Genomic DNA, 26,113 nt, shown 5'->3' with positions numbered 1-26,113 from the left:
GGATACAGGTAACATTTTATTGTACACAAGAACCATATCAGTCAATCTCTAGTCTTCCGCCAGTCACACTATGAAGTCAGCTGCCTGGGGCGTCACCACAGGTAGAGTAGTATCATCAGACACCACAGTGGACGGCGAGGACGATCCACTGGCATCTATTTCACTCCGATGTCTGGGCCGCCACTAGCGTTCGCCGCTCCCAGTGTCGCGACCGCATTGAGTGCCTCCTGTCGTTCCTGCCGTATCTGCTCTGGACTGGGCGCGACCTGGCCCACGCCCCGCCGGGTCCCCCTCTTCCTCTTCCGCCTCCTGGAGCGCTGTTCTTGCCATCCGCCCTCTTCCAGGCCCGCTGGCCTCGGTCCCGACCACTGCCCTGTCTCCTCCAGCCAATCCCAGACTTCCGCTGGGTCCTCAAAGAAGCGAGTGCCCTCCTTAGTGACCACCCGCAGACGAGAGGGGAATAGCAGCGAATAGGGTAGTTCCAGTTCCCGCAGCGGTTTCTTCACTGCCAGGTACAAGCCTTGTCTCTTCTGCACTGTTGCCGTGTAGTCCGGAAAAAACATCACGTGGCTGTTACCCAATTTGAAGTCACTCATCTTCCTAGTTTCACGGAGAACCGTATCTCGGTCCCGGTAGTTGAGGAGCCTGAAAAGAAACGGGCGAGGCAGAGTTCCAGGCCTCGGAGCCTGCGCCGGGACCCTGTGCGCCCTCTCCACTACAAAGTGCTGGGACAGTGTTCCAGCCAGCAGAAGCGCTCGCAGCCAAGTCTCTGTGTAGTGCTCAGGGGCCTTCACTTCCTCTCCCTCCGGCAGGCCGACCACCCGGACATTATTACGGCGAGAACGCCCTTCCGCATCCTCAGCCCTGTCCTCAAGTGCGTGAACCCTGTCAATCAGGTCTTGTAGAGCTGAGGCATGGCTGTGCACCACGGGCTGCAGCTCCTGGACCGTCTGGCGCTGCGCAGCGACTGACTCCGACAGTTTACGGAGGTCCGCATACAGCAGCGTGAAGTCCGATGTGACTATCTATCCGTGCTTCCAGCGAGGTCTTGGTTTGCGCCAAGGTGGTTCCAATGCGTTCCACCGCCGCCAGAACAGTGTCCATTTTGGCCGCCAGGGCGGCTGTGGGCTCCATGGCTGCGCGCCCCTGTTCCTGTGTGGGGGTCGGTGCTGCTCGCTTCCTGCTGCTTCGCCTGAGATTTGTCCCGAAGCCTGCCCATTGCAAGCTGCTGCGCCGTGGGCATCAACGTGCTTGGCTGTACGTCCAGGAGTGACTGCGAGGAGGGCCCCTCCTCTCAGATGGTCAATAGTGCGCACCGGCCGAGAGGGGATCAGCTGGACCACGCCTCCACCGCCAGGTGCCTCTGCCAAAAAGTCAGGGGTAGGCAGTCGCCCAGATCGACTCCAAGGCTCTTGTGCGCGTCTTCCCCCTCGGAGGCGTGCGTGCGTGCGGACGGCAGCCCTCTCTCAGATGTACCCCAGCTCCAGCAGCGTAGGGGTGGGGGTCTCTTCCCTACTGCCAGTCCCCAGCGTGGCCCCAGTGCCCAACGACGCCATCGAAGGGGAGTGACCAATGCAGCTCAGGAGTGGAAGCCACTCGGCGCAGGAGTGACCAAAATGGCGCCCGAGACAAGATGGCGCCCATGCATTGGATGCCTTGGCTAACGCTTCACAGTTCACCGCCTCCGCCGCCCTCCTGCGCCTCCCAATCACAGCTCCAATGTCCTTGCAGCCGCGGACCGGCGTAGTAGATGGTGGGCATGCAACGTCTCCCCTCCAGTCAACCCACCTGATGGCGGCAAGCAAAAGCAGCGGTGCCGCGCAGCGACTTTCCGCGCCAGCCAACAGGTGCTCTCCAATGGCCAAGACTCACCCCCGCAGCTCGGCGCCGGGCCGCCGCAGTGCTCCATGGGGGCTCCGCTATACCACCGCTCTGCTCCAGATTTCGCTGTGGGCCCCAAGTACTGCTGTCGCCTCAAGGGGTGCGCTGCGGGCTGCGTCGCGGCTGCTCTCCTCACTGCCGCCAGGGCCGACCAGTAGTTGGATCCCCAGCTCCGTCACCCTCTCTTTCCGTGGAGCAGCCCTGGGGGCGCACTGGATGGGGGCCCCCTCACCTATTCACAACGCAGACCTGTCACGGCTCACCTCCGCTTGTTTCAGGACCCTTGAGGTCCGCCGCCTTGGTATCAGCCGCACCGGGTGTCGTTCCGGGGCCCCCCTCGGCCTCCCTGGGCTTTGCCGGCAGCCTCCCGCTCTCCCTGGGGCCGCCGCTGCTCGTCCTACCGCTTCACCGCGGTCCGGGGCTTTGATCAGGGCGCAACTCCCGCAGCCTCATCCTCCTTCGTTCCAACGTCGGGGGGGGGTCTCCTGCGTATTAAGGCTCCGGGCGAGTTCGCACCTTCTGGCCTCTTCGCGCTGCCTCAGCCCGGTGACCGCCTCCACACCACCGCCGCCTCTGTCAGCTCCGTGCTTCGCACCGGCAGCCTCCCCAGTCGTTCCCACGTCGGATCCACCCGGTGCGGGGAGAATGAATACACACTCGCAGGATAAATGTAGGGGAATTCAGGGCCCTGCAGACGGACTCTAGATAGTCGCGTCCGCCATGTTGCCTGGCTGGCCACGCCCTTCCTGAGTGTACCCCTCTTGACTGGATTATGATCATGTACCGGGCAAAGGGTAGTCATTGGGAGACTCACACGAGCTAACGTAGGGAGGGAATGGTCTGTTTCCACCCCAAGGTAGTTCAAGTGCAGGTAACTGCAAGAGTAATGTGGATCACAAACTGAGGCCCTCATTACAAAAGACCAGAGAAATGGAAAGTATGTTTCCATTCCAGAGATACGGACACTGGGGGTACCAGAACTCCAAGGGCAGGGAATGTCTGGGCCATTTCAAGTGGACAATGATGGTTCACAAAAATGAACTGCAGGGGTAAATCAGGAATACTTGATCCGTTTCTTCTGGCAATACCTCATTTTCCTCTGGGTTTTAACCTGGAGGTTCCGTCAGCTAGCATCTGAAATCTCTGCAAGAAAGTAACTAGATCTGTGATGTTCCCTATAATCATATCATGCTGATGGGGCTGGTAATTGCTGCTACTTGTGTCAACAGGATTAAGTGACCGTTCGTAATGGACCGTGCAGTGCATGGAGCGAACTACAGAGTGAAATGCGAAAAGTCTCCCTACATTAAGATTAATACTTGCCTTATCCTAATGTTGTCACACCCTAGGATCCTTATTATCAACTTTCTTGTACCCTTGTACCCACCGGGGCATCGACATCTAACTCAACATCTTACTCCAGTTGTGTGAAGCCTGCAGTGCCACTTGGTGGGGGAAACATATTGGGGATCTCTTTTAGAAACATAAACCCCAGCAAGATTTTCCAGAATGGTACTGTGGTCTCTCTAAGCATACATATATAAAATGAATCCAGCACTCAGTTGCTTTGTATATAGGCTTTCTCTAAAGAAATTGTATTACAAACATACTGAGAATCAAATCTGCACAAGCCATACAGTTTTTACATATATTCATGAAAATAAAAGTAGCCGCATGATGATATCTGGTTTCCCAATGCACAGACAGACCTGCATGGCACAGCAGCTGCTAGTCTTTACCTGTCACTACTCCGGTCTCAAACGAATCGCCCTGTAGCACATGCACTAGCGGTCTCTCTCTACAGCTAGCTATGGCTTTGACTCGGTCACGCAATTAAATCTGGCAGGGGCTGCCCACTGCTTTCTTCTATGTGGCTGTGACACCTATGTATGGACTCCAGGCCTTGTAACTCCCAGCAAGCACTTCTAGCCTCCATGACATGGGACTCTAGCCGGAGTCTCACAGAGCCTGATTAACCCCATGTTTCAGATTTTTAGGGGAAACAAACAGGAAATTGGTGCGCACACCCAACAGTTCTGTGCCTCTGGTCCTGGCAGGCATGGTTTACACTCCTGGTAGGAGTTCCTATCAGAGTTCTTGAGGTGAGAAAGAAAGGCACAGCTCTCAGCCTAGTTGCGTCTCTGGGCAAGCTGGGATTTCCTTAAATCGCAGAAAATGTGTTTGAACGATAAATTGGTATTTGAGGGGATGAAAGTCAACACAAGAACCACCAGCAAGTGTTGTTACCCATCTGTGAGGTGGGCAGCGAACCCGTCTAAAACCTAGGTTGTGTTTGGAGGTTAGAAGGTTGGTATGTTCAACTTAAATATGGCATCACGTAAGATGGAAATGGTTTGAAAAGATTACTTCAGAATAGATTCAAAGACAGTAAATGTTACAGGATTGGCTTTGTGAGCTGGCGGGCTAAGGATTAGATAATGCAACTGGTGTGCCTTTCTAGGCTCTGCTCTTCGTGTGTGTCTCTTTCACAGACAAGGCCTGAAGGCCTGCCGTGGTTCTGTTTGTATTTAAAGTTCCATCAAGGGACCTCTTTATGCAACTCACCGCAAGCTAGACAGTCATCTGAGATTGCATTTAATGTTTTTTAACCAATTCCAGTGAAAGCACTGATGTCCAATGAATCACACACCAACATGCTTCCAAAATCGTAAACTGCTTTCAAACAGAAGACCTATTGCCCTCAATATATTAAATATGTACCTACATTGGGCATTGGATAAGCCACTTGCTTTTGATTGGATGGCTTTCTTGACTATCTCATTTCCTGCTACTTATACAATAGCTTTCCATTCAATTCTTTGTTTATTCTGCCTCTGGAGTATTTTCTTCTTCTTCATCCTTTTGATTGGAGGTCTTGAATGCTTCCACTGGTTAAATTCAGGGACCTACTTTTACACGCCACATAATTGCACTCTACTCAATGCAACAAAGGTGCAAGAAACTCAAGGCGCATCTAGACTTGGTTAATGAAGCCTCCAAGTCAGAGGATTGAGAGAAGTATGGTCTTTCAAGTATCTACCGCATAGAAGAAGATAAATCCAGTTTAGACGGTTTGCATACAAGAAAAAAACTGGTTGGTCTTTGGTTTACCAGCAAATGGCAACTTAAAGCAGGCCATGGACCTGAAGCGGAACTGGGTCGTAAACTTTGGGTGTGATCTACCTTGCTTCGTGTTTTGAGCAATGAACAGCTACACCTTGCACTCCCTGATGACCTTCCGGGGCACCAGGGCGCATCTGCCTCGGACATTCTCTTTATAGTACATAGGGTCCTGCCATAACTCATTTTTGTGGGAGTCTGCAGCAGTGGCACAGTTGAGGCCAGTAGTCTTAAGGGGAACATTTTACTACCATAATGTCGTAAAACTAAATGTTGAAGCTAGGACAACAGAGACCAAACGTTGGAAGCAGGGGTGCTGGATCAGAGTAAAAAAATCGACATGCATGGATGTTGCCTACATACAGAATTGTACCACCACTCCCAGAGGTGGTGTATTGCTGCCGCGGAGTCAGAAGGCATCACATGTCAGTGTGAAGGAGCAATTGCTGGAAAAGTTCTGGTCCTAGTCTGACGCCTGGGTGAATTCAAAACGTGGAGATTCCTCAATTAAAACTATCCACCAGAAAAAGAGGATTTGTGTATTCTGCAGGTTTTACAGGACTTGCTCTACTTCCTTCACCACGACAGACTGGGAAGGCAAATGCATGGTTAATATGAAAAGAAAAATTCAGAAAACCAGAAGAGGAAAACAAAAGGGTCAGTTCATTGATGGGGGGACGATTTCTATTGGCCATTGTAAGGTCGGTTGGTCACAAAATATCCAGTAAGAAAAACACAAAGCAGCATGGATCTAGTGAAAATAATCACAAACTTGGTGAATTCAGGAGAAGGACCATTCGATTTCCTTTCCCCATAGTGTCCAAGGATATGAACCATAGGATGAAAAGGAACTTCACGCTTATACCTGGGAGCATACTTAATCTGCTCCCAGTTGCAAATTACATACCATTAAGCTGTTTCACACTCATACTAATAACTATGCCACTGAGATCGGGTACATATAAATCATGTGAATGTTGTAGGCTGTTTTCAAACAAAAATGTTGTTCCATGTTTTGCTCCTAAGCAATTACTGTGCTCATGGAAACCTTCAACAACACACCTTTCAGAAAAAAATGACAGGCTAGAACATCCCCAGTGCAATGACCTGAACTGGACCCATTACACTGCTCTACTCATAATATTGAATGTGTGCCAGAACTGCCAGTTAATAGGGGCATCAATGACAACAACACTTCCACATCTAAAATATGTGGTTCCTAAACTCAAAGCTTTAGAGTTCCACTAAGACTGGAGCAAGTAGTGAATCTATAGTCATGCCATGAACTTCCAAGAAGTCACGTCGGCACATCAAGCCTCTACAGCCAATAGTGTCTAAATTAAGTTATTATTACCTTTCAAGGTCTCATGAGATCCTTAGCCTGCCTTCCCTCAAGAGGATTGTCCTTTCCATGTATAGGGTTCTAGGTACCTCAATTTACCAGGATGCATGCGCAAGTTTCTTAACTACGGAACTACAACAATGCAAGACACAATCCAGCTAGTGCTAAACACTCGCTAAGATCATGCTATACTTAGGACCTAAACCAGATTGCAACCCAGTATCGTAGGCCCCACCACCCCTCCACGGTTTAGTTAGGCATTCAAAGAGAGGATATCTTATCTTAATAAGATGATCAACCATTCGCTGCTTAGTTGCTGTGGAAGTTCCACTACTCATTCACATTCTGATCCCAAAATCATTAACTGTGGCCGAATGTCGGACTCTATCACACAGAGGTCGTCCCGGCTACTGAATGCAAGGACTAGCTAGTAAATATCTACTACACAGAGAATATAACTGTCTCTGCACTAAGCTTCACTTGTTCTCACTATCCTAACAAGACAAGCAGGAAAGATTCTGGTTGCTTCCTCCAGACCAACACAAACACCTATGAACCCAGCCATCTCAAAGAACATTTGGCTCAAGCGTTGAATAACAGACCCAAAAATTGTATACAAACCTTTTCGGTACATTTGACAAAGACCCGATGAAAATCTCTGCTAGTAGTGAATACATGAGCCCCCTCGCGGCCATCGCACGCCAACACAACCTCAACATCATCTCCTACGCCGACGACACCCAGCTGATCCTCTCCCTGACCAACGACCCCGCCGCCGCCAGAGCCAACCTGCACGAAGGGATGAAAGAGGTAGCCGAGTGGATGACGACCAGCCGCCTGAAACTGAACTCTGACAAGACGGAGGTCCTCATCCTGGGCTCTTCACCCTCCGCCTGGGACGACTCCTGGTGGCCCCCCGCCCTGGGCACCGCACCCAAACCGACAGACCATGCACGCAACCTGGGCTTCATCCTGGACTCCTCCCTCTCCATGACCAGGCAAGTCAACAACGTCTCCTCGGCGTGCTTCAACATCCTACGCATGCTACGGAAGATCTTCTGGTGGATCCCCACCGAGACCAGGAAGACCGTCACCCAGGCCCTCGTCACCAGCCGACTGGACTACGGCAACGCCCTCTACACCGGTACCACCGCCAAGCTCCAGAAGAGACTCCAGCGGATCCAGAACGCCTCAGCCAGACTCATCCTCGACATCCCACGAACCAGCCACATCTCCGGACATCTGAGAGACCTTCACTGGCTCCCCGTCAACAAAAGAATCACCTTCCGCCTCCTCACCCACGCACACAAAGCCCTACACGACCAAGGCCCAAGCTACCTCAACAGCCGAATCAACTTCTACGCTCCCAAACGCCACCTCCGATCAGCCAACCACGCCCTCGCCGCCGTCCCCCGCATCCGAAGAGCGACTACAGGAGGAAGGTCCTTCTCCTACCTGGCCGCCAAGACCTGGAACTCCCTCCCGACCGACCTGCGCCTGACCCAAGACCATCTCTCCTTCAGGAAGAAGCTGAAGACCTGGCTGTTCGAGCAGTAGCGGCACCCCCCCTCCCCCAGCGCCTTGAGACCCTACGGGTATGTAGTGCGCTCTATAAATGTCATTGATTGATTGAATATCACGTCATCAAATGTAGTCACACACGGTTGGCAAAATTATAATTCAAGTGTGGGTTTGAGTACACCTAATTCATAGGGTCGAGAGATCTGTGATAGCAGCAATAATTTTAGTGCAGTTTTCAAAACACTACACTTGCAATTTCAACTCTGGAGGAGGAACTTAACAGTCTCTTTACTATATTTGAACAAAACATATGTTTGACATAACTTTGTAAATCTAGAACAAGGTTGCTCATGTTGCTGCAAAGACACAAGAGATTCAAAGAACAGTGTATATATACTCCGGTTTAGATATAAAAACGAAAAGGAAAAGTAGGAGAATAAGCTAACAGCAAAATACTACATCATGAAAATTTCACACGTTTCTGTTCAAAACAGTACAAGATGCATGGGTTAATCGATTGGTATTAACAAACTGAAAAAGTCAAAACTACAGGCACATCACACAAGGTTTTTAGACCAGCTTTGTAAATACAATGTTCTGACTTGCAGGCTCGTAATTTCTCGCCCCAGAAAGCTCAATATTATGTGAAAATCAAATCTATTTCTAAAATGTTTATGCATGCTGGGCGATACAGGATATGGAAATTTTTACTGAGCACACCAACTTTGTTGCTGCAGTTTCTTATAAACCTCAATATATTTATCAAGTTCACAATAACTGAAGCACTGCTCTGAATTTTATGTGTATGTGTAAAGCACATTATCACCTTTTAGGAAATGCTGGAGCTGAGCGAAGGTTTCCGGCACTGAATGCCCCCTAATGCTTTGTCCCTTAATAATTCCCCAAGAACACAGTACTTATTATGTTGGCCGAAATATATCACAACATTTAAAGTCAAAACTATAGGCAAACTCAGTAACCGCATACTTTTCTGACAAACAGACATGTTCACAATAATCTACTTTGTGTTAACAGAGCTGGTCACACAGGATTTCTCTATCTAGAAAGGATTTGGAGCAAAGAATAATATATTGTAAATTGATTAAAACATCTATCCTGAAGCCAGTTCACGACAGCTGAATAAAGAATACTATGTGTGCCTATGTTCCTGAGGTCTATTGATAAAAAACGTTGGCAAAGCTAAAATGTGTGGCATTAGCTGCTGTCCTTTTGGCTTTGCAAAGCTTTATTTTGTTTATAAATGATTTTTGAATGAAGCCATTTTATGAAAACAAGTATTTTCTAAAAGCCAATGATTATAATGTTTTCAATGCAAAAGGACTCTTAGCACCAGTAGTCTCAACACTTATGGTGTGGATGTGCACAATGTTCAAGAGCAAATACCCTCGCTCGGTAAGGTAAGCCAACAGTGCCAGATGTTGTATGCTTTGGTGGGCTGAAGCAAAATATGGATTATACTACAGCCGATCAAAACATTGAGGACTGACTGAAAGTCCCTCTATATAGAAGACACACTTTTTTTAAACACAAACCGTCTTGATTAATGCAAGACCTAACAAGCGATGGGAAATTAATAGGTCTGGCCATTTGCATAGCTGTAGTACTTAAAGTCATTACTAGGTGTCCTACTGAGCCAGAAGTAACTGTCTAGCAAGTCTATCATAAAGTATCAACATATGAAGAGGTTACTAGCCAAGCCTTTTGTTGCTTTATTTTTGCTGTTTTTTCTTTATAATAAGAAAGCCAACGAGGGTTTATGATGATGAGCCAAAATTGCAACGTTCAATAAATGTGTTTAACAATATGGAACATTTGTGATCACAGTCTTGTATAAATAGGTACCAGCAGTCACTGGTAAATTCAAGAACCTTCAAACTTCCTTTTATCAAATTGCTTTTTAAGTGGCACTATACATATGTGTAGGTAAACTCCAGTTGTTAGGTCGTGTGGCGTCGACCGCGCACATGCGCAGTCCCGCTCGCGAGATTTTATGATTTTATGGGAGATTCTCTAGCAGGCTTTAAGCCCTGCCCCTCTTTCCCATTGGCCGGCATCACCGTTTATTGTAAACTTGGGAGCTTGCGGTGACGTACAGTTTTCTCTCTTTCTGCCGTCCCACTTGGACTAACTGCCCTGACTTCCTGCTGGCGTAAAAGGTTTGTTATCTTCTTTATGGGTCCAAACAGATGGCCCCATAAAGAGGATAATAAACCTTTTATGCCAGCAGGAAGTCGGCAGAAACAGAAAAGTCTACGCGAGCGCTTGTTTCTGGGTGAGCTCTCCGACGTCCGCAATCAGATAACACGCGCCTCCTACCTCCCCGCTTCGATCAGCAGCGCAGACCCTTTAAACTGCAGTCGTAAAGAAATGCTGACTACAGTGGGCGGGGCTTGATGGCATTTAGGAAAGTCATGTGAACAAAGCAGAAGACACCAAAACAAAGTCCGACTTTCCATTCGTTCTCCAGAGACCGGCGGGTAGGGATTACTGCTCCGCGGGCGGGCCCAGGCTGAGCCCCCCCCCACCCCAAGTCGTAGAACCCCTCCCCCCTTTTCCCACACAGGCATATGGGAACTGACAGACACTTCACAGTTACCAGCACTGCTGAGGTGGCCTTACGGTCAGTGACTGTACTCTCTGCACTGACGGTGCTCCCACTTACCACACGCGAGCTAAGTCGTGGTGGGGGGTTGTGGGGGGGGTGAGGCGGGATAGCGGTACGTACCTTGCATAACAGAGGGCAGAACGGACAACCAGGGTGCAAGCGTCCCACCCTCAAACAGACCAATTATAATGAGTAATAGGATCGAAAGCTTCAACCACACAGGTAGTGACAGCAAGCTTCCCTCGCATGTCCAAGAGAAATATGGCGCAGGCAGTGGTGATTTGAGCGTCCCTCACATACACTCAACAGGAACAGCACAGTCAGGAGTAGACGTAGTAGTGTAGGCTTCCCTCGCATGTACCGGGCAGCTGCAGCACAGGCCCTGCCCTGGGCAGCATTGGCAAAGCATGCTCCGCTTCGAACCCTCTGAGACCCGGCATGAACGAGGTGCCATGCTCCTCCCGCCCCCCACTGCCGTCTGGGTCACACCCTCACCGGTTGTTCCGTACTCGGGATAAAAATAATCCGGTACCTGCGAGAAATATACAAGGAATGTATGAGGGAGGAGGTGGGTGGGGAAATACAGGGATGGAGAGTGAGGTCACCGAACGAGGCAAGGGCACCTGGGGTGTAGGGCACCTGAAAAGGGAGGAGGTGGGTGGGGAAATACAGGGACGGAGAGTGAGGTCACCGAACGAGGCAAGGGCACCTGGGGTGTAGGGCACCTGAAAAGCGAGATCAGCAAGCGGGAAGTTGGGGCTAGATCACTGGGGGTGAAGACGCTTGAGGAGAGGGGTGGGCGGGCACGGAAGTAACATCTCCATTTAGTTAACCTGGAGGAGGGTTTGCGGTAGTGAAGTCACACGAGTCGCGAGGGGATGGCGCCTGGAGAATGCGTTCACCGAGATTAGTTGGGGATTTGTTCACTGTAGTGCAGTGACTGAGTTTGCTCACCTGAGATCATCGGGTGTTGATTGGAGACTGAGGTCTGCGGGTAGGCTCGTAGGGGCAGGCTGCGTTGAGGGGGCAGGGGAATTGAGGTCAATATAGTTGGGATAGGTCCGGGTGAGGCCGCTAGCGAGGCCGCTAGCGGCGTCCTGGTGGTAGAAGTGGGCGAGTTAACAAATTAGCCAAGTGAGCGAGGTGAGTGGTAGAGGCGGACGAGCCAATAAATTAACAGGGAGAGCCGAGCCAAGGGTCTGGCTCGGATCTTAGAGCCAGTGCACGAGCTGAGCCCGGGGCATTTTTCCTAAGTAAATCAAGCAACAAATATCACATAAAATATGATAAAATCTCTTCAAACTTCAGATAAGTTTATTTCTCTACCACGTGTAAGCATTGTTTTCTTTTTCTGAACAGCGTCGGCAAAAAATACACTGGCAAAGCTAATAGTTCTGAAGCAAAGCAAGATGTATTTACTTGGCAAACGCTTATTTTGGTAATCCTTTACTCTACCAACAACTGTGGAAATTCCAAACGCCCTGCAGATTTTCCATAGTTCTAAGTGCAATGTGTGGAGTAGCTTCATACCTCGATTCCGTGAATCAGGAACTCGTTTTTTGGATATTTTAGTATTAAATTAAGTATGAAAAACATTTTACGAAGCGGGAGCTAGCCTCTTAAAAGACTCCAAGACAGTGTTCCAAGGAGTCAGAACTGTACCTGAGGAACCTTGGACACCACGCCACATATTCCATAAAGGAAGTCAAGATCCTGATATACACCTTACAGGTAGGTATTTCACTACAACACCCCAATAGACAGGATCCACTGTTCCTTTTTCCCCTGCCATCACAAAATCCCTTCTCTAGAGTCCTGGTTGTGTGTCCCTTGAACATGACCATGGACGCCATGTAGAGGCAGCAGATGGTACCCTTTTGACTGCCCCTTTGGCACTGCAGTGATACCGTGGTCTATAGGGCCCTAAGGCCAGAAGGAGAACCGGAAGTGAAACCTAGCTCGCCCTTCTCATTGAGGAGCAAGAAGGCGGCTGCGGAGGGGCTAATGATGCAAGTGTTCGATCCTGTGACGTCATCAGGGTGAAAAAGACAGGTGATCTCACTACCGTTACTCCCGTGAGCCGGAGCCCTCTACACCAAGGGGCCTACCATGAGGCGCCTTGAAATGCACCCTTTTCACAGCAGACTCAGTACCAAGTTTAATAACGTCTACATGGCGCTATATAAAGTGTCAGGAGGCAGCATTTAGTCCTCTGGGCAGAGAGCTCTGATAAACAAAAACCCTGTTCTAATGGACCCCGCTGCTGACAGCGGCTCCCGGACGGTGACACAGCAGTGCACATCCATTCATTCATTCCTAGAGTGCGCGGCGGCACACTGACAGATATGAGCAATAAGCAATGAACAGTTTAGGCCGCGCCTGTTACCAGAGAAAAATGTTTATTGGCGCTGCGGAGGTTTGCTGTGCATGGTGAGGAGTTTGCACGAAAAGCGAAGGGGGCAGGGTGGCACGAGCGCGGGAGACGAGGGGGGAAGGTGGTAGGGCGGGAGAGGGCCGGGAGAGGGGAGACAACAAAGCGATAAGAAGGACTGGCTAAACAAACGGGGTGTTAGATAGAAAAAAAAAAAGAAATAAAAACAGACAAAAGTGCGTACAGAACGAGAGAAAGAGAATTATGGGGGTACCAGGAATAAAGACAATCAGAAAAGGCGTAGAGGAACGTTCTGAGAGAAATCTGGTAAATGAAGACAGTAGTTAAGTTTTTTTTGTTGTTGTATACAACATGAGTAGAGCGCAAGTTGACCCACTTGGAGTCGTTTGGTGTTGTTGATAGACAATAGTCATTTATTGTTACCCAAGTTCTAGGGCCCTCCTCAGGAGGTTACTGCAGCTTGCACCACCCGTTGCCCCTACCAACGTCACCAATTACAGTACCAACACCACTACTAACCATCACACATGTATAAGTGTGACAATTCAGACTATTGCAGACACCAAACGCTATAAGAATATCTTGGGAAATGGGCATTATTCATGTATATTGAAAGTAATAAACAACTGTTGTTGTTCCGGTCTCCAAATTAGGCAAACAATGCCACCATGTGTCAGCCTGCAATAAGTACCGGTGTTGACAATTAAGTGCCGGTTCGACCGGCTCAAATTAAGCACTGTCAATGGTACTCATTTTATCAACCTCAGAAGGATGAAAGTGGACATACTGAGAAATCGAACCTGCAACCATGAAGTTGAACACATTTTCTAGTGTGGACGCCTTAAGCCTCTGAACCACCAGACACAAGTGAATGATCCTAGGCACAGGATTGAAGAAAGTTTTTCCTGGAAAAATGCAATTGATAATATTAGCATAATTACCCGAATGGCAAGAAGAGATGAGGGAAATATTCTGCTTTGGCAGAGGCATTCTCCATTGTTCGGATTCAGGCAATGGATGAAGATTATATATATGGTCTCCAAGAAAGTGCTGCTTGAGGCATCTCTTGAAGGCGGAGACTAATACTGCCTGACTGATATGAACCGGCAGAGCATCCATATTTTAGGTACATTGGATAGAGATGAAGGGAAAAGGAATTTGAAAGGAAGGGGAATGCAATGCATGGTGGAAACAATATAAACAAGCATTCGCAATGCATAGGTCTCACATTGTAAATGACAATGCCTTTTATTCATTTGTTTTTAAAACCTGCAACCGGTGCATAAAGACGCACTTTAAACGTATTGTCCTTGCTTACGAGAAGCAAGGCTGGCAGTAAAAGAGACTGTCAGTCGTGCTTCTCATAAGCATAGACTAGAAGTACAAAGTGCTTGTTTACGCACAGCTTGCAGGTTTTCAAACGCATAAATAAAAGGCACTGTCATTTACAATGCCAATAGCTCAAACTTTTGCAAATGCGGGACCTATTGCATTGCAAATGCTTATATTTATTAAAGCCCACTGCCTTATGTTGTGGGCTGTGGTAGGAAGAAGCAAAAGAGTTCATGTCAGTTGAGCATATTAATTAGTTATCAGGTGCAAAAGAGCATAACTCGAGCAGTCCATTGGATAACGAGGGCTAACTAAAGGCCCTCATATGGATACATTTCTGTTCTATTTTTTTGGGGGCGGGGGAGGAGGGGATGTTAAGACCGGAAGGCCAGATCTAAAAAATGGGTTGTTTGTTTCCTTTGAGGATTTCTTACTTACAGGCCCGACCAGAAGCTGCAAATGGTATTTTGCCCCAAGATACAGTCGTTTCAGAATAAATATTTACCATTTCCAATATTAGGAGAAATAACGAATAAAATTATCTATAAATGAGGACAAGTTTATTTTAAAACTGATAAAAGCATATTTTCCATCAGTAAATCACAATGAGTAAATGTCCGACAATATTTTGAGAAGAAATGTCCAAAATACTAGAGTCCTCAGGAAAATAATAAGTCCATAGTCACAATAGCAGTTGAAATGTGGTAACTTACTGTAGTTTATCACTGCCACAGAAAATGAGACAAAAATATACAGGGTAATGTGGCATTTCACAAACCATATGGGATAGTGGCTATTAGCTCAGTCCGTGGGTCCATAGCAACATAGAAGGGGCTTGAAGATGAGGATCATATTATCACACCAAACTACACAGCAGCACAGCACTTTCCCACCCACCCCCATCAGAATTTATGAAAATGTTCCTTGTGGCCCAGACAGGTATTTGACATTACCCCAGACCTTTACAGTCTCTCAGTCACATTGCCGGCATCCTACCATCATGCTTTCTTACACCTAAAGGCTATGGATCCAGACAGATTTGGATGGGCCAAGTTATGGTGAGGGACAGTGCTATCAGTGTTAAAGAGCATATATTTCCTACAGTTCTGCAAATTGCTGAAATGTATGCATCAAGTCTCTTTGTTGTTTTAAGTGGAGAACAGCCGTAGACCATAAAAGGACACAGCTCTTCAAAGAAAACAACTACAAAAAGGGAAAGAGTTGCAGACACTATTTGAACAAGAATGCTTTGAACAGTCGGAAAAGAAATGCATCAAATTCATAACACAATTCACATCTGTATCAGATATGTACATTGTATTAAGTGCATCCTCCTCTGAAGTAGCACAGAAAATACAATGGTGAACAACAGTTTGGAATCTTATGGACTGTCCGTCTCATCACTGACTGCATACTTAAACACTTTACAATTCTGATATTTCAGTAGATAGTTTTGGAACCAATATGAATCAGATGTTCAAAGAGATTCTTTTGTGACACTCCAGTCATATGATCATGCGCTTCTCTATATTTAAAGACTTACTGTAGCAAGCCCGCAGCGGCTCTCTCGGATCGTGGCACAGCATCCAATAAGTCCAATGATGAACAAAAGCGTCCCCACGGCTATAATAATAACTGCAGGAATCAAAGTATAAATGTCTTCAAAGAAGTGGTCATAGTCATCATATGTGATGAATACATAGGCGCCCACATAGCACAGGATGCCTGCCGCTGCCTGGGGAGAAGAAAAAAAAAAGATAAATAAGATGATGACTGCTTATCCTACACCATAGTTCCGGATGTAAAAATAGTTTTAGGATACAATTTAGAAAGCACAGCTCCAGGTGTAATATAAATTACCTGCGACAATAAATAAGCTTCCCTGCACCACCGTTCACACCGCTCATCATGTGTAACATACCATTACTCATTTGAGTAGCACTCCCTGGCAGACCCTTAGTTGGATTTCAGATATGCTGCCATCATGCGTTCACCATGAGACTAACATCTCATACTCACTAGATGCTCAGGTCCTTTGCTTTAGCTGATACCAGTTCTCCACCAACTTAGAAGGCCTTTATTCCTCATTTTCTTACCGTTAATCCTGTCGTCAGCCATCCCCAACAGTACAGATAACAAAATGGTTGTCTCATTTGGTGGCAAGTACCACACTTCATTTCAATTCAATTTAAAGCTTTATTCGACATTTGTCATAAAAGCATCCATCCTAACCCTATACAATAAATACTGAAGCTAAAAAAAAAAAAAGCTTTATTCGACATTTGTCATAAAAGCATCCATCCTAACCCTATACAATAAATACTAAAGCTAAAAAAAAAAAAAGTTTTTTTTTTTTTTAAAATACATATTAAACAAGTGACAGTCGAATACTTCATGCAAATAAAATTTGTACAAAATTCATTTCAATTAATAAAAAAAGATTAAAATTCAGTAGGAAAACATTTAAAACATGGCAACCAGACTTCATTATGTTGCATTTAACAGTAATGTACGGGTGCGAATTACCCAGGACCAAGCAAGAAATTTTGCCACCGCAATCACGAATGGTGTGGAGCAGTCAGATTCTAATATTCTGAGTGCTGTCTATTGGCTGCGAGTTCCAATATTTAAACAAACTGGTTTTAACCATTTACGCCGTGGGCTTGCATATAAAGGGCAACAGAACAATAGATGGGAAATGTGCTCTATTTGATCTTTGCAGTGATGACAACGTTCATCCCACATCGGGGACCAATGTTTCTTAAAGGCATTCACTGGAAGTGTTCCAACACGGAATTGGAAATATAATTTCCGGTCATACGGGCGTTCAATTATGTCCCAATAAAGTTCGCACAATGGGAACATTTTAATGTCCAGAAAGCGAGATGACAAGTTGGATACAGATCTTTTGCAATACATTGATGAATACACCATCTCCCAATATATTTCTTTCAATTTTGCTTTCGAGGGAAAGCAAGTTACATCCGTGTTACCCCATAAATGATCCAGTTTTAACTTTACAAGTAGGCCCCGCAATTCGTTTAAACATACAAAACAATGAAAACGATCACTCTTAACAACATCTGACAAGGCATTGACATAATGACTTAGCTCTGGGGTCACCATCAGGCGCCTCCAATACAACAGTGGCCGTAGCCGGGCTATGTCCTCAATATTATTCCTGCCGAGGTCCAGCTTTAATGGGATTATGGGTGTGCTTTGGGGGGCCATTACGAGCCCTCGTAAAAATCTATTTTCTGCCCGCCCTAAATCTCCTAAATTTGAAAAACCCCAAAGTTCGGAACCATATAAGCAGGCGCTCAATACTTTCATTTTATAAATTTCAAGGGCACAGTTTATAGGTTTTGTCAGCGAGGTTCTATGTTTGAGGGCGACTACGCCTGCAAGCTGACTAAACTTTAGTATTGCCGTGTTGATATGCGATTTCCATTTCATATCACCCTGTAGAATAATTCCTAGATAGGAAAAAGCATCAACTTTCTCGAGTGGAGTACCCTTGTACGTTATCGCACCTTTAAACGTGTACTGGTGGTTGAGGCACATAAATTTGGTCTTGGTGGTATTCAGTTCAAGGCCCCGACTATCACAAAATTCACCAAAGGCATCAACCACTTTTTGAAGACCACTCGGTGTACGTGAAAGTAAAAGAGTATCGTCCGCAAACGTTAGGACGGGAACATGTGAGCCTGCTATGGTTGGGGCATCGCTTGGGAATTTATTTAAATAGTCAACAATGCCATTTATATAAATTGAAAATAAAGTTGGCGCCAGGACACACCCTTGCCTCACCCCTCGCTCCACCGGAAAGGGCTCAGTCACTTCTCCCTGTTTGACCCACCTAATTTTTGCAAAATTGTTTTCATGGAGACGCACTAGCAAAGTGAGGAGTTCTTGGCTTAGGCCTACATCAGCCATAGTCTGCCACAGTTTTTCTCTTGGGACCAGGTCAAAGGCAGCTTTTAAATCCACAAAGACCGCATACAATGTGCCTTTTTTTAATGTGACGTTTCTCCAATAAATGGCTATAAAATAAAAAAACTTGGTCAACACTGCTGGTCAAGGGGCGGAACCCTGCTTGGTATGGTGACAATATATTCTTTTCGTCAATCCATTGTTGCAGTTTGTTCTGAACTAAGCGCCCCATGAATTTCTGTGCTGTGTCAATAAGACTGATAGGCCTATAGTTTTTTGCCTGGGTTTTGTCACCTTTTTTAAATATAGGGATGATTTCCGCTCCCTTCCATGAAGCTGGCACATCCCCTCCCATAGCCACTGCGTTAGCCAGCCACATGAAGTAAGTACACCATGAATTCCGGTCAGATAGGAACACATCTGCCGGTATTCCATCCATACCCGGTGCTTTTCCCCCTGCTACACAATCCAAAGGCAAGTTAACATCTTTTTCATTAAATATTTGGTGTTTGAAAAAGACAGTTGGAGGAGGGGGATCGTAACTATGCAGTGGGTTGCGGGCATACTGCGGTTGGAAAAGCTCAATCCATAAATTTTTTGCAACATGGTTTTGTGGTTGTGCAGCTACTCCTCCCCTATCCCATTTTACTGTGGCCCAGAATAACTTGGAATCCTTGGCTGCGCAAGCCTGCTTCAGCTCGCGCCAGCATTCTTCATCCCAACGTTTCCTGGCATGTTTTTGGGTCAATCTATAGCTGTCTCTCGCCTTCCTAACAGCTGTGGCATTCCCCGTTCTTAGTACAGTGCTTAAATTATGTCGTGCCTGTCTACAGCTCTTATCATACCATCCCTGCCTTGGCTGTTCTTTTTTGACTCTGCTTGGGCATACAGTTTTAGTGAAGAAGGTTTGAAGTTTACAAAAGAGGTTTTTATGGGCCTCCATCATGTAGTTCTGAAAATTTGGATTCTCACAATGGGGCTTGATATTATTTATTTCCTCAATAACAACTTTCTTGAGGTCCTCTATTTTTGCTTCATCTTCTATCAACATTCTCCATTTCAAGTGGCGCTGGTTGTTTGAACACACAACATCCTGCGTCACCCACTCATTTTTGTTGACATGTTCAGTTAACTTGTTATATGAGTGAAAGGTCAAGCACAAGGGATTATGATCGCTTTCCATTCTTACTTTTACAACCATGTCTATCACTTTTCTCCAGGCCCTTACATCTACCAAAAGATAATCAATTCTGCTAGATGCACGGCCATTGTCAAATGTGTTATTCCCTTTTAAATCGGAGGGCGTGCGCCCATTTACCGCTCTCAGGCCACTTGCTAGGCAGAGACTCTTTAGCTGGATTGCCACAGCACTCCATCTTTTAATGGCGGGGACCTCCAGCTGAGGTATTCCCCACTTCATATCCTCCTCCTCGGACAAAATCCTATCCTCTTCACCCATGGGTTCGAAGGTGGAGTTGAAGTCCCCACCCACAATAATGTGAGGTCGAAGAGTTAACTGTTGAACATCCTGTTCTAAAATTGTTACTACTTCTGAGGATTTGCCGCCACCAACCCCCCTAGCATAAACATTAAACAGAGCGAGTTCTTGGCCGCTGTCCCATCTAATGTTAAGCGCTAGAATATTATTAGATGGTAAAGATCTTCGTGTTATTGAACAATTCAGTGACTGGCGAATCCAGGTTATTAAGCCTCCGGAGGGGCGTCCTAAGCGATTTCTGGTTGCTGGTATATGAAAATTTAAGTACCCCTGGCGGAAAACTGGGTTTATCGACCACGTTTCCTGTAGCATGATGATATCGTGCTGGTCAATAAAATCAACCCATTCTGTTGTAACTATCTTATTCGCTATGCCTGCTATATTCCATGAGATAAGGGTTAACGGGGGTTCTCCTAAGTGTAGCCCTAGGTGGGCCATCTCCACGTCATTTTTAGCAGGGTCAGCGCTTGTTATTTTACCGCCTTCCCATATTTCTTCTTTCACTGCCGTTTCCCTATTTTTATCATATGGGTCTTTATCTACCTCTCCAGAATGTGCAACTCGGGATTCCCTAAATCCTATTATCTGTGCATTAGAATGTTTACATACAATGTTATCTGGCCTTCCATTAGTTAGCGGTCCCTGTGGTTTGAGTAACAAATGTTTGCATTCTGCGAGTCAATCACATTCGTTTAGGTTAGATAGAGCCGAAAATCTGTTTTCCAAGTTCAACCCCCAGTCACAAATTTGACCATCCCTTGCCCTTCTACCACCCACAACTGACCGCTTGGTCCTTATTACACTTGGCTTTGCCACTAGTCCTCTTCTACTATAGAAGAAGTCCAGCGTGAGTGGTATTAATTCTGCGGTTCTACGCTGGGGGGGGAATAGATTAAGCAGAATTTCCGATAAAACTTCTGGGCCCTTTAGGTTCAAAACCACACAGTCCCCCGCAAATTTCTTAGGTTTATTCCCTATCCACTTTACTCGTCTTGCTGATACCAAGTCCTCTCACAACTTTTGTTTTCCCCAGGGAGAAATATGCATATTATTACTCAGCCATTGCAGGGCTTTATTCAACAAGGAGTCAGGTAGCTCGATCTGACCTGAATTCAGGGGTGGAACATTTGCGAGAACAAGAATCAGAGGTGAAGCTTCAACGATTAGTTCCACAGGGCCTATTTCTATATTGTGTTCTGGATCTGTATTGTTCCTTGAAATTACTGGGGAGCCAACAGCTACAGGGTTATCTAGTTGCATGGCAACATTTAATCTAGTTAACTGAGTGGGAGCTAATGCGTCTACTATTCCCCTGGTGGATTTACCATAGATTGCTTTTCATCAATTTTATCTGTTACCAAACTCGGTATTTCCCCCACATTGTCGTTAGTAATTTTTAGGAGGGATTCCAATTTACCAACTTTATCAGTGAGTTGGTAGATTTTTGACAGCATCGGTTTAATTATCCGATTTAATTTAGTATCCAACATGCCCATAAGTTTTTTTAAAATGGCATCGTCCCAACCTGTACTGCTATTTTCTTCTCCCACTTTTCCTACTATGACACTCTTAATCGGGGGGGGGTTGCAGGTCTTTTCCTATTGGACCGCAGGCCTTCTCTTTTAGAGTGAATCTTAGCATCCCCTCTCACTACTCTTGGGGCAGGAACAGGCGCCAGTGGAGATGGAGAATCCTCGACTAACTCTAAATCATTTAGGAAAGCATCTATGTCATCCCCATGTGCTATATCAACATCAATGTCTAAATTTGGGACTGTAGAAGCATTTAGCAATGGATTTACATTATTTTGCTGGGTAAATGAATCTATTTCAATTATTGGGTCAGAATCCATCGCATTCATGCCTAAATTCTCCCTTTGGGAAGATGTTGAGGAGGTACTAAGTCCCAGAGAAGACCTCCGCTCGTTATTTATTTTTGCACTAAATAATTATCCATGGTGTTGGCGGGGACAATAGGGTTTTTTTGTTTAGACATATATAAAGCTGGTATAAAACAATTTATTTGTATATCTGGCTAGTACCCCTTACCAAAATTGTTGTAGTCGCATTTATTCCAGGACAGTCAATATTGGCGCCAAAATGCAATTTTCCCAGGGGGATTGGTCCAGTCCAGTCGTGGCCAGTCTTGGACTGTCTTAGACTGTCCCGCCCTTGTCCCGGGCTTCTCCCGGCGCCGACCGCGCGCCGACCGCGGCTCAGGTCTTGGCTTTATCCCACCTGTGGGGGGCGTGACGGGGAGGCGGCTTCAGGCCCAGGTGTGTTCATTTAGTATTGTATTTCACCGCAGTCATATATACCCCGAAACCCACTTTGGATGATTCCAAACCAAATAATTTTTGCTCTCGCTCTCTCTTCTCCCTCTGGTAACTAAAGTTACCAAAGCTTATATCAACTCTATTCTCATCACTTTTATATAAGCCAACAATCTGCTAGACCCCTCTCAAAATGGCTTCCGTCCACGACACAGCACTGAAACTGCCCTTCTGGCTGTTACAGAACACCTGCGGAGCTCACTAGAAGTAGGAGGAGCCTCTGAGCTGATCCTTCTGGACATGAGCACTGCATTCGAAAGTGTCCCATCAGATCCTCTTGCAGGTTTACAAGATATTGGCATTGGTGGCTTAAACAAAACAGGAGCTGGAGTATGCTTTGGGCTCCTACGTGGTCTTAAACCTCTGGGGGGGTTTTTATGAACACAACTGTCAAGTTATTCTCCAGGCCACTGTACTGTCTAGGCTGGACTACGCAAGCTCTTTGTACCTAGGGGCCAATAGAGCAGAGATACATTGCCTACAAAGGGCTGCCACCTGGATGCTCTTCAGACTGCAGAGTACCGGCTCAATTTCAAACTTCATCAGCAGATTACACTGGCTTCCAGTTGAGAAACAAATTAACTTCAAAGCCCTCTGCACACCCAATCCCCTGATACTTTATCGGAGCTTCTCACACACTACCACCCACACGCCAGCTGCGCTTTACTGGTCAACACCTGGCGTTTGTTCCTCGGCTTAAGAAAGCCATGGCCATGGCTCTTTACGTGTTCTTGCTCCTAAACTCTGAAATTCCCTCCCTGTGAGCATCAGAAGCATCCACAATTTTGTGTCATTCCGAAAGGCTATAAAACCATATCTCTTTCCTAAGTTATCTGCCTCCCTCTTCTGCAACCCTCTGCTCCTCTGTCTGTTTGAGATCAGCGCTGGGACAGCTATGCACTTTACAAAACCAATAACATAACAATCACCATGTGATAACATCGAAGAGCAACTTTCTAGTCTGAAGATGTACACGCTATGAAGCATGCACAACTAGATTTCCACTATGACTGAGCAAGAATTTAACTAAAAAAGGGGAACTGCAATTACTATATGGCATTGAGGAGAACTAGTGCAAGATGTAAGAGAAACAACCGAATCCCGTGAGATACAGAGCATATGTTATGTTGGTTGCTTTTATGACACCTTAAGGACCAGAAGAGGCTGACTTATTTACTTTCCCTCGACTTAACCTCTTCGGTGCTCATGACATGGAGCAGCAGAAACTGCAGTCATGGTCTAATCTCTTTACTAAACTAATCCAATCAAGGGTAGATGAAGGGAACTACTGAAAATAAACACCAGAAACTTAGAAAACAAGCATTTGCAATGCAATAGGTCTTGCATTTGCGAGAGTTTGAGCTATTGGCAGTGTAAATGACAATGCATTTTATTTACGTGTTTTGAAAACCTGCAAGCGGTGCATAAACACACATTTAGTACTTGAAGTCATTGCTTACGAGAAGCAAGGTTGCAGTAACTGAACCTGCCTTGCTTCTCATTAGCAAGGACTATAAGTACATAGTGTGTGTTCAAAACACACAAGTAAAAGGCATTGTCATTTACAATCCCAATAGCTCAAACTCTCGCTACTGCAAGACCTATTGCATTGCAAGTGCTTGTCTTATAAGGCAAAAGGAACTCGGTTCAACAGAAGTCCATTACAGAGTATTGCAAACTCTTCCCAAAGCGTATTTTCCCCACTGGGCTTCATGCTAAGCAGCCTGTGCAAGGCCTGTTTGTTTATTTCTTTTAAGTATTTTTCCTCTGCACAAAGTGCATCAAGTCTCTGCTTGTAGAAGGTAGCAAGGCAGAAAACAAGCCATATGTCCAGAAAAGGCAGCTGCTGAAAGAAACATGCTGGTTTTAGGATTAGAAGTAGCAAGGAGATTTGCAGAATCGGGTCACGTGATGTGATCCTGAGCAAATGTCTCGAGCTTGTTCCTCTTCTTTTTTATTTTTTTTATTTCAACAAATTTTATTATTTTATTTCCAAACGACATTACATACAAAACATAAAACATATAGTCATCGTTGTTTTCTCGTTACAGGGTTTCAGCCAAAACTCGCTAATTTAGTGGCATCACATTACAGATTATACGTGCTAGGCTGTCCCCCTACCCACTTGCACCCGTGAAAGTAGGGGGAGGGGTGAAAGGGGAAAGGGTGAGAATTTGGGAGGAGAGAAAAAGAGAAGAAAAGGAGAAGAAGAATACAAGAAGTTTACTATACCTCGATACGGACTTGGCGTGTGGGGTATGTTGCGAGCAGAATGGTTACTATGTGTTAGTATTGCTTAAGGTGGGTCATATGTGTCTAGGTATTTGTCCAGGGCCTCCCACATGCCCCTGCGGGGTTGTTTCCACAGTGAATTTTGTAGGGTGATTGTGTTAGCCCCCCTCAGGTATGTCACCCAGTTGAGCCAGCCCTTAAAAGGTTGCCTTAGAGAGGCCAACCACATATTGGGAGAAAAAACTAGGGGCCACGCTCAGCGAGAAAGAACTCCACCTCCTATGGTTCTCCCCCACGCAAAATAAAATCTCCCCAGTGTTAGCACAGACAAAATTCTGGCTACTACACAAAACTACTGAATGCCAGACCACCTGTTGACTTTAGGTCTGAGGACAAATGACCTCTGCTGGAATTGTGACAAGGAGAAGGGAGACCTTGCACACCTAATATACCACTGCCCCAAGGTTAGAACATTTTGGGAGTAGATCTTTACCTTCATAAACAGAACACTGGGATGTACACTCAAACCAGAATTTGCCACCCTTACAACCACATTTCTGTCTACAGAGCTAGACTCGCAACATGACAGCTCGTTCCTCTTCTTTCTAAAATGTAGAATGCTTAGAAGTCTAGATAGGGATATATGTTTTATAAAGAGCTGTGTATTTGATCTAAAACACTTTTGGTGAAGTTTCAAAGTGGTGAGAGTTACAGGCTCGGAGTGACTACACATGTAACAGGGGCTGTCCTTGAAAATGGTCGGAGCTTTTAAAGCCCGTATCCTGAACACAGCAGGTCTCAGAGACAGCCCAAGCGCTGCCTAGGTGAGACCTAAAAAAATCAACACAACCAGGACGTTCTACAATACAGTTTCTCTCTCATGGGCTAGGCTCATTTACTTAAAAGCAATTCTCTTCAAACGCCACGGGTTCAGGCCCCGAGGCACCATCTGTTCAACTGATACTTCGCCAAGGTAAATTATTCAAGGTGCAGCCTTTGCAGGGGTAAACAAAACAGCACTTATTCACAGGCGCGTACACTTGATAATAAATATTGATGCTTCTTAGCAAGGTAACAAAGGGTAGAGGTAAATATTTAAATGACGAATTTTCCTGATCACGGCAGAATCACACAGTCGCTAGTATTTTAGACCACAACATCGGTCACAGACTGCGTGAAAGTAATCTGCTTCACTGGTTAAGCCAGAACAGGGGAGGCCTAGCAGGATCTATGAACAACCTGTAGCGTTCCAATACGGCTAAGAGAAGGAGATGTGGGAAGGTGCACACTGATAAGGGCACAAGGCAGTAATTCTTCATTTTCTTTGAGGAAACACACGAGCAGGTCAAACATAAGGGAGGGGGACATCACACCAGCAAAACAGCGAAGGGAGACATCACCAATATATGACACCACCAATATATGACACTAAAAGGCCTCTGTGGTTAACAAATAAATAAATGTTATTTCCTCACATCCATATATACAATACTGATTCACCTTTGTATTACAGGTATACACATAGCGTCAATCAAAGAATCAATCAATCAATCATAATTTGTAAAGCGCACTACTCACCCGTGAGGGTCTCAAGGCGCAGGGGTGGAGAATGCTGCTACTCCTCGAAAAGCCAGGTCTTGAGGAGTTTTCTGAAGGTCAGCAGGTCTTGGGTCTGCCATAGGTGGATGGGGAGGGTGTTCCAGGTATTGGCGGCGAGGTGGGAGAACCATCTACCGCCAGAGGTCGCTCTTCGGAAGCGGGGGACTGTGGCGAGGGAGAGGTCAGCGGAGCGGAGCTGGCGGGTGGGGGTGTAGAAGCAGAGTCGTCTGTTGAGGTACGTTGGTCCGATGTTGTGGAGTACCTTGTGTGCGTAGGGGAGGACCTTGAAGGTTATCCTCTTGTTG

General features: G+C 46.1%; 1 protein-coding gene across 1 annotated transcript in view; it reads right to left on the bottom strand.

Annotated features, from left to right (window-relative positions):
• Positions 1-26,113, bottom strand: part of TSPAN3 (tetraspanin 3) — a 246,175-nt gene that overhangs the window by 165,345 nt on the left and 54,717 nt on the right. Inside the window, exon 2 of the mRNA XM_078684946.1 lies at positions 15,758-15,949. Within this exon, the coding sequence (XP_078541072.1) occupies positions 15,758-15,949 (192 nt within the window). The remainder of the gene's footprint in view (positions 1-15,757; positions 15,950-26,113) is intronic.

The sequence above is a fragment of the Lissotriton helveticus genome, chromosome 3_2, assembly GCF_964261635.1.
Source record: "Lissotriton helveticus chromosome 3_2, aLisHel1.1, whole genome shotgun sequence".
Classification (NCBI taxonomy): domain Eukaryota; kingdom Metazoa; phylum Chordata; class Amphibia; order Caudata; family Salamandridae; genus Lissotriton; species Lissotriton helveticus.
Note: the sequence above shows the minus strand (reverse complement) of the source record. Positions and strands in the feature narration are given on the sequence as shown.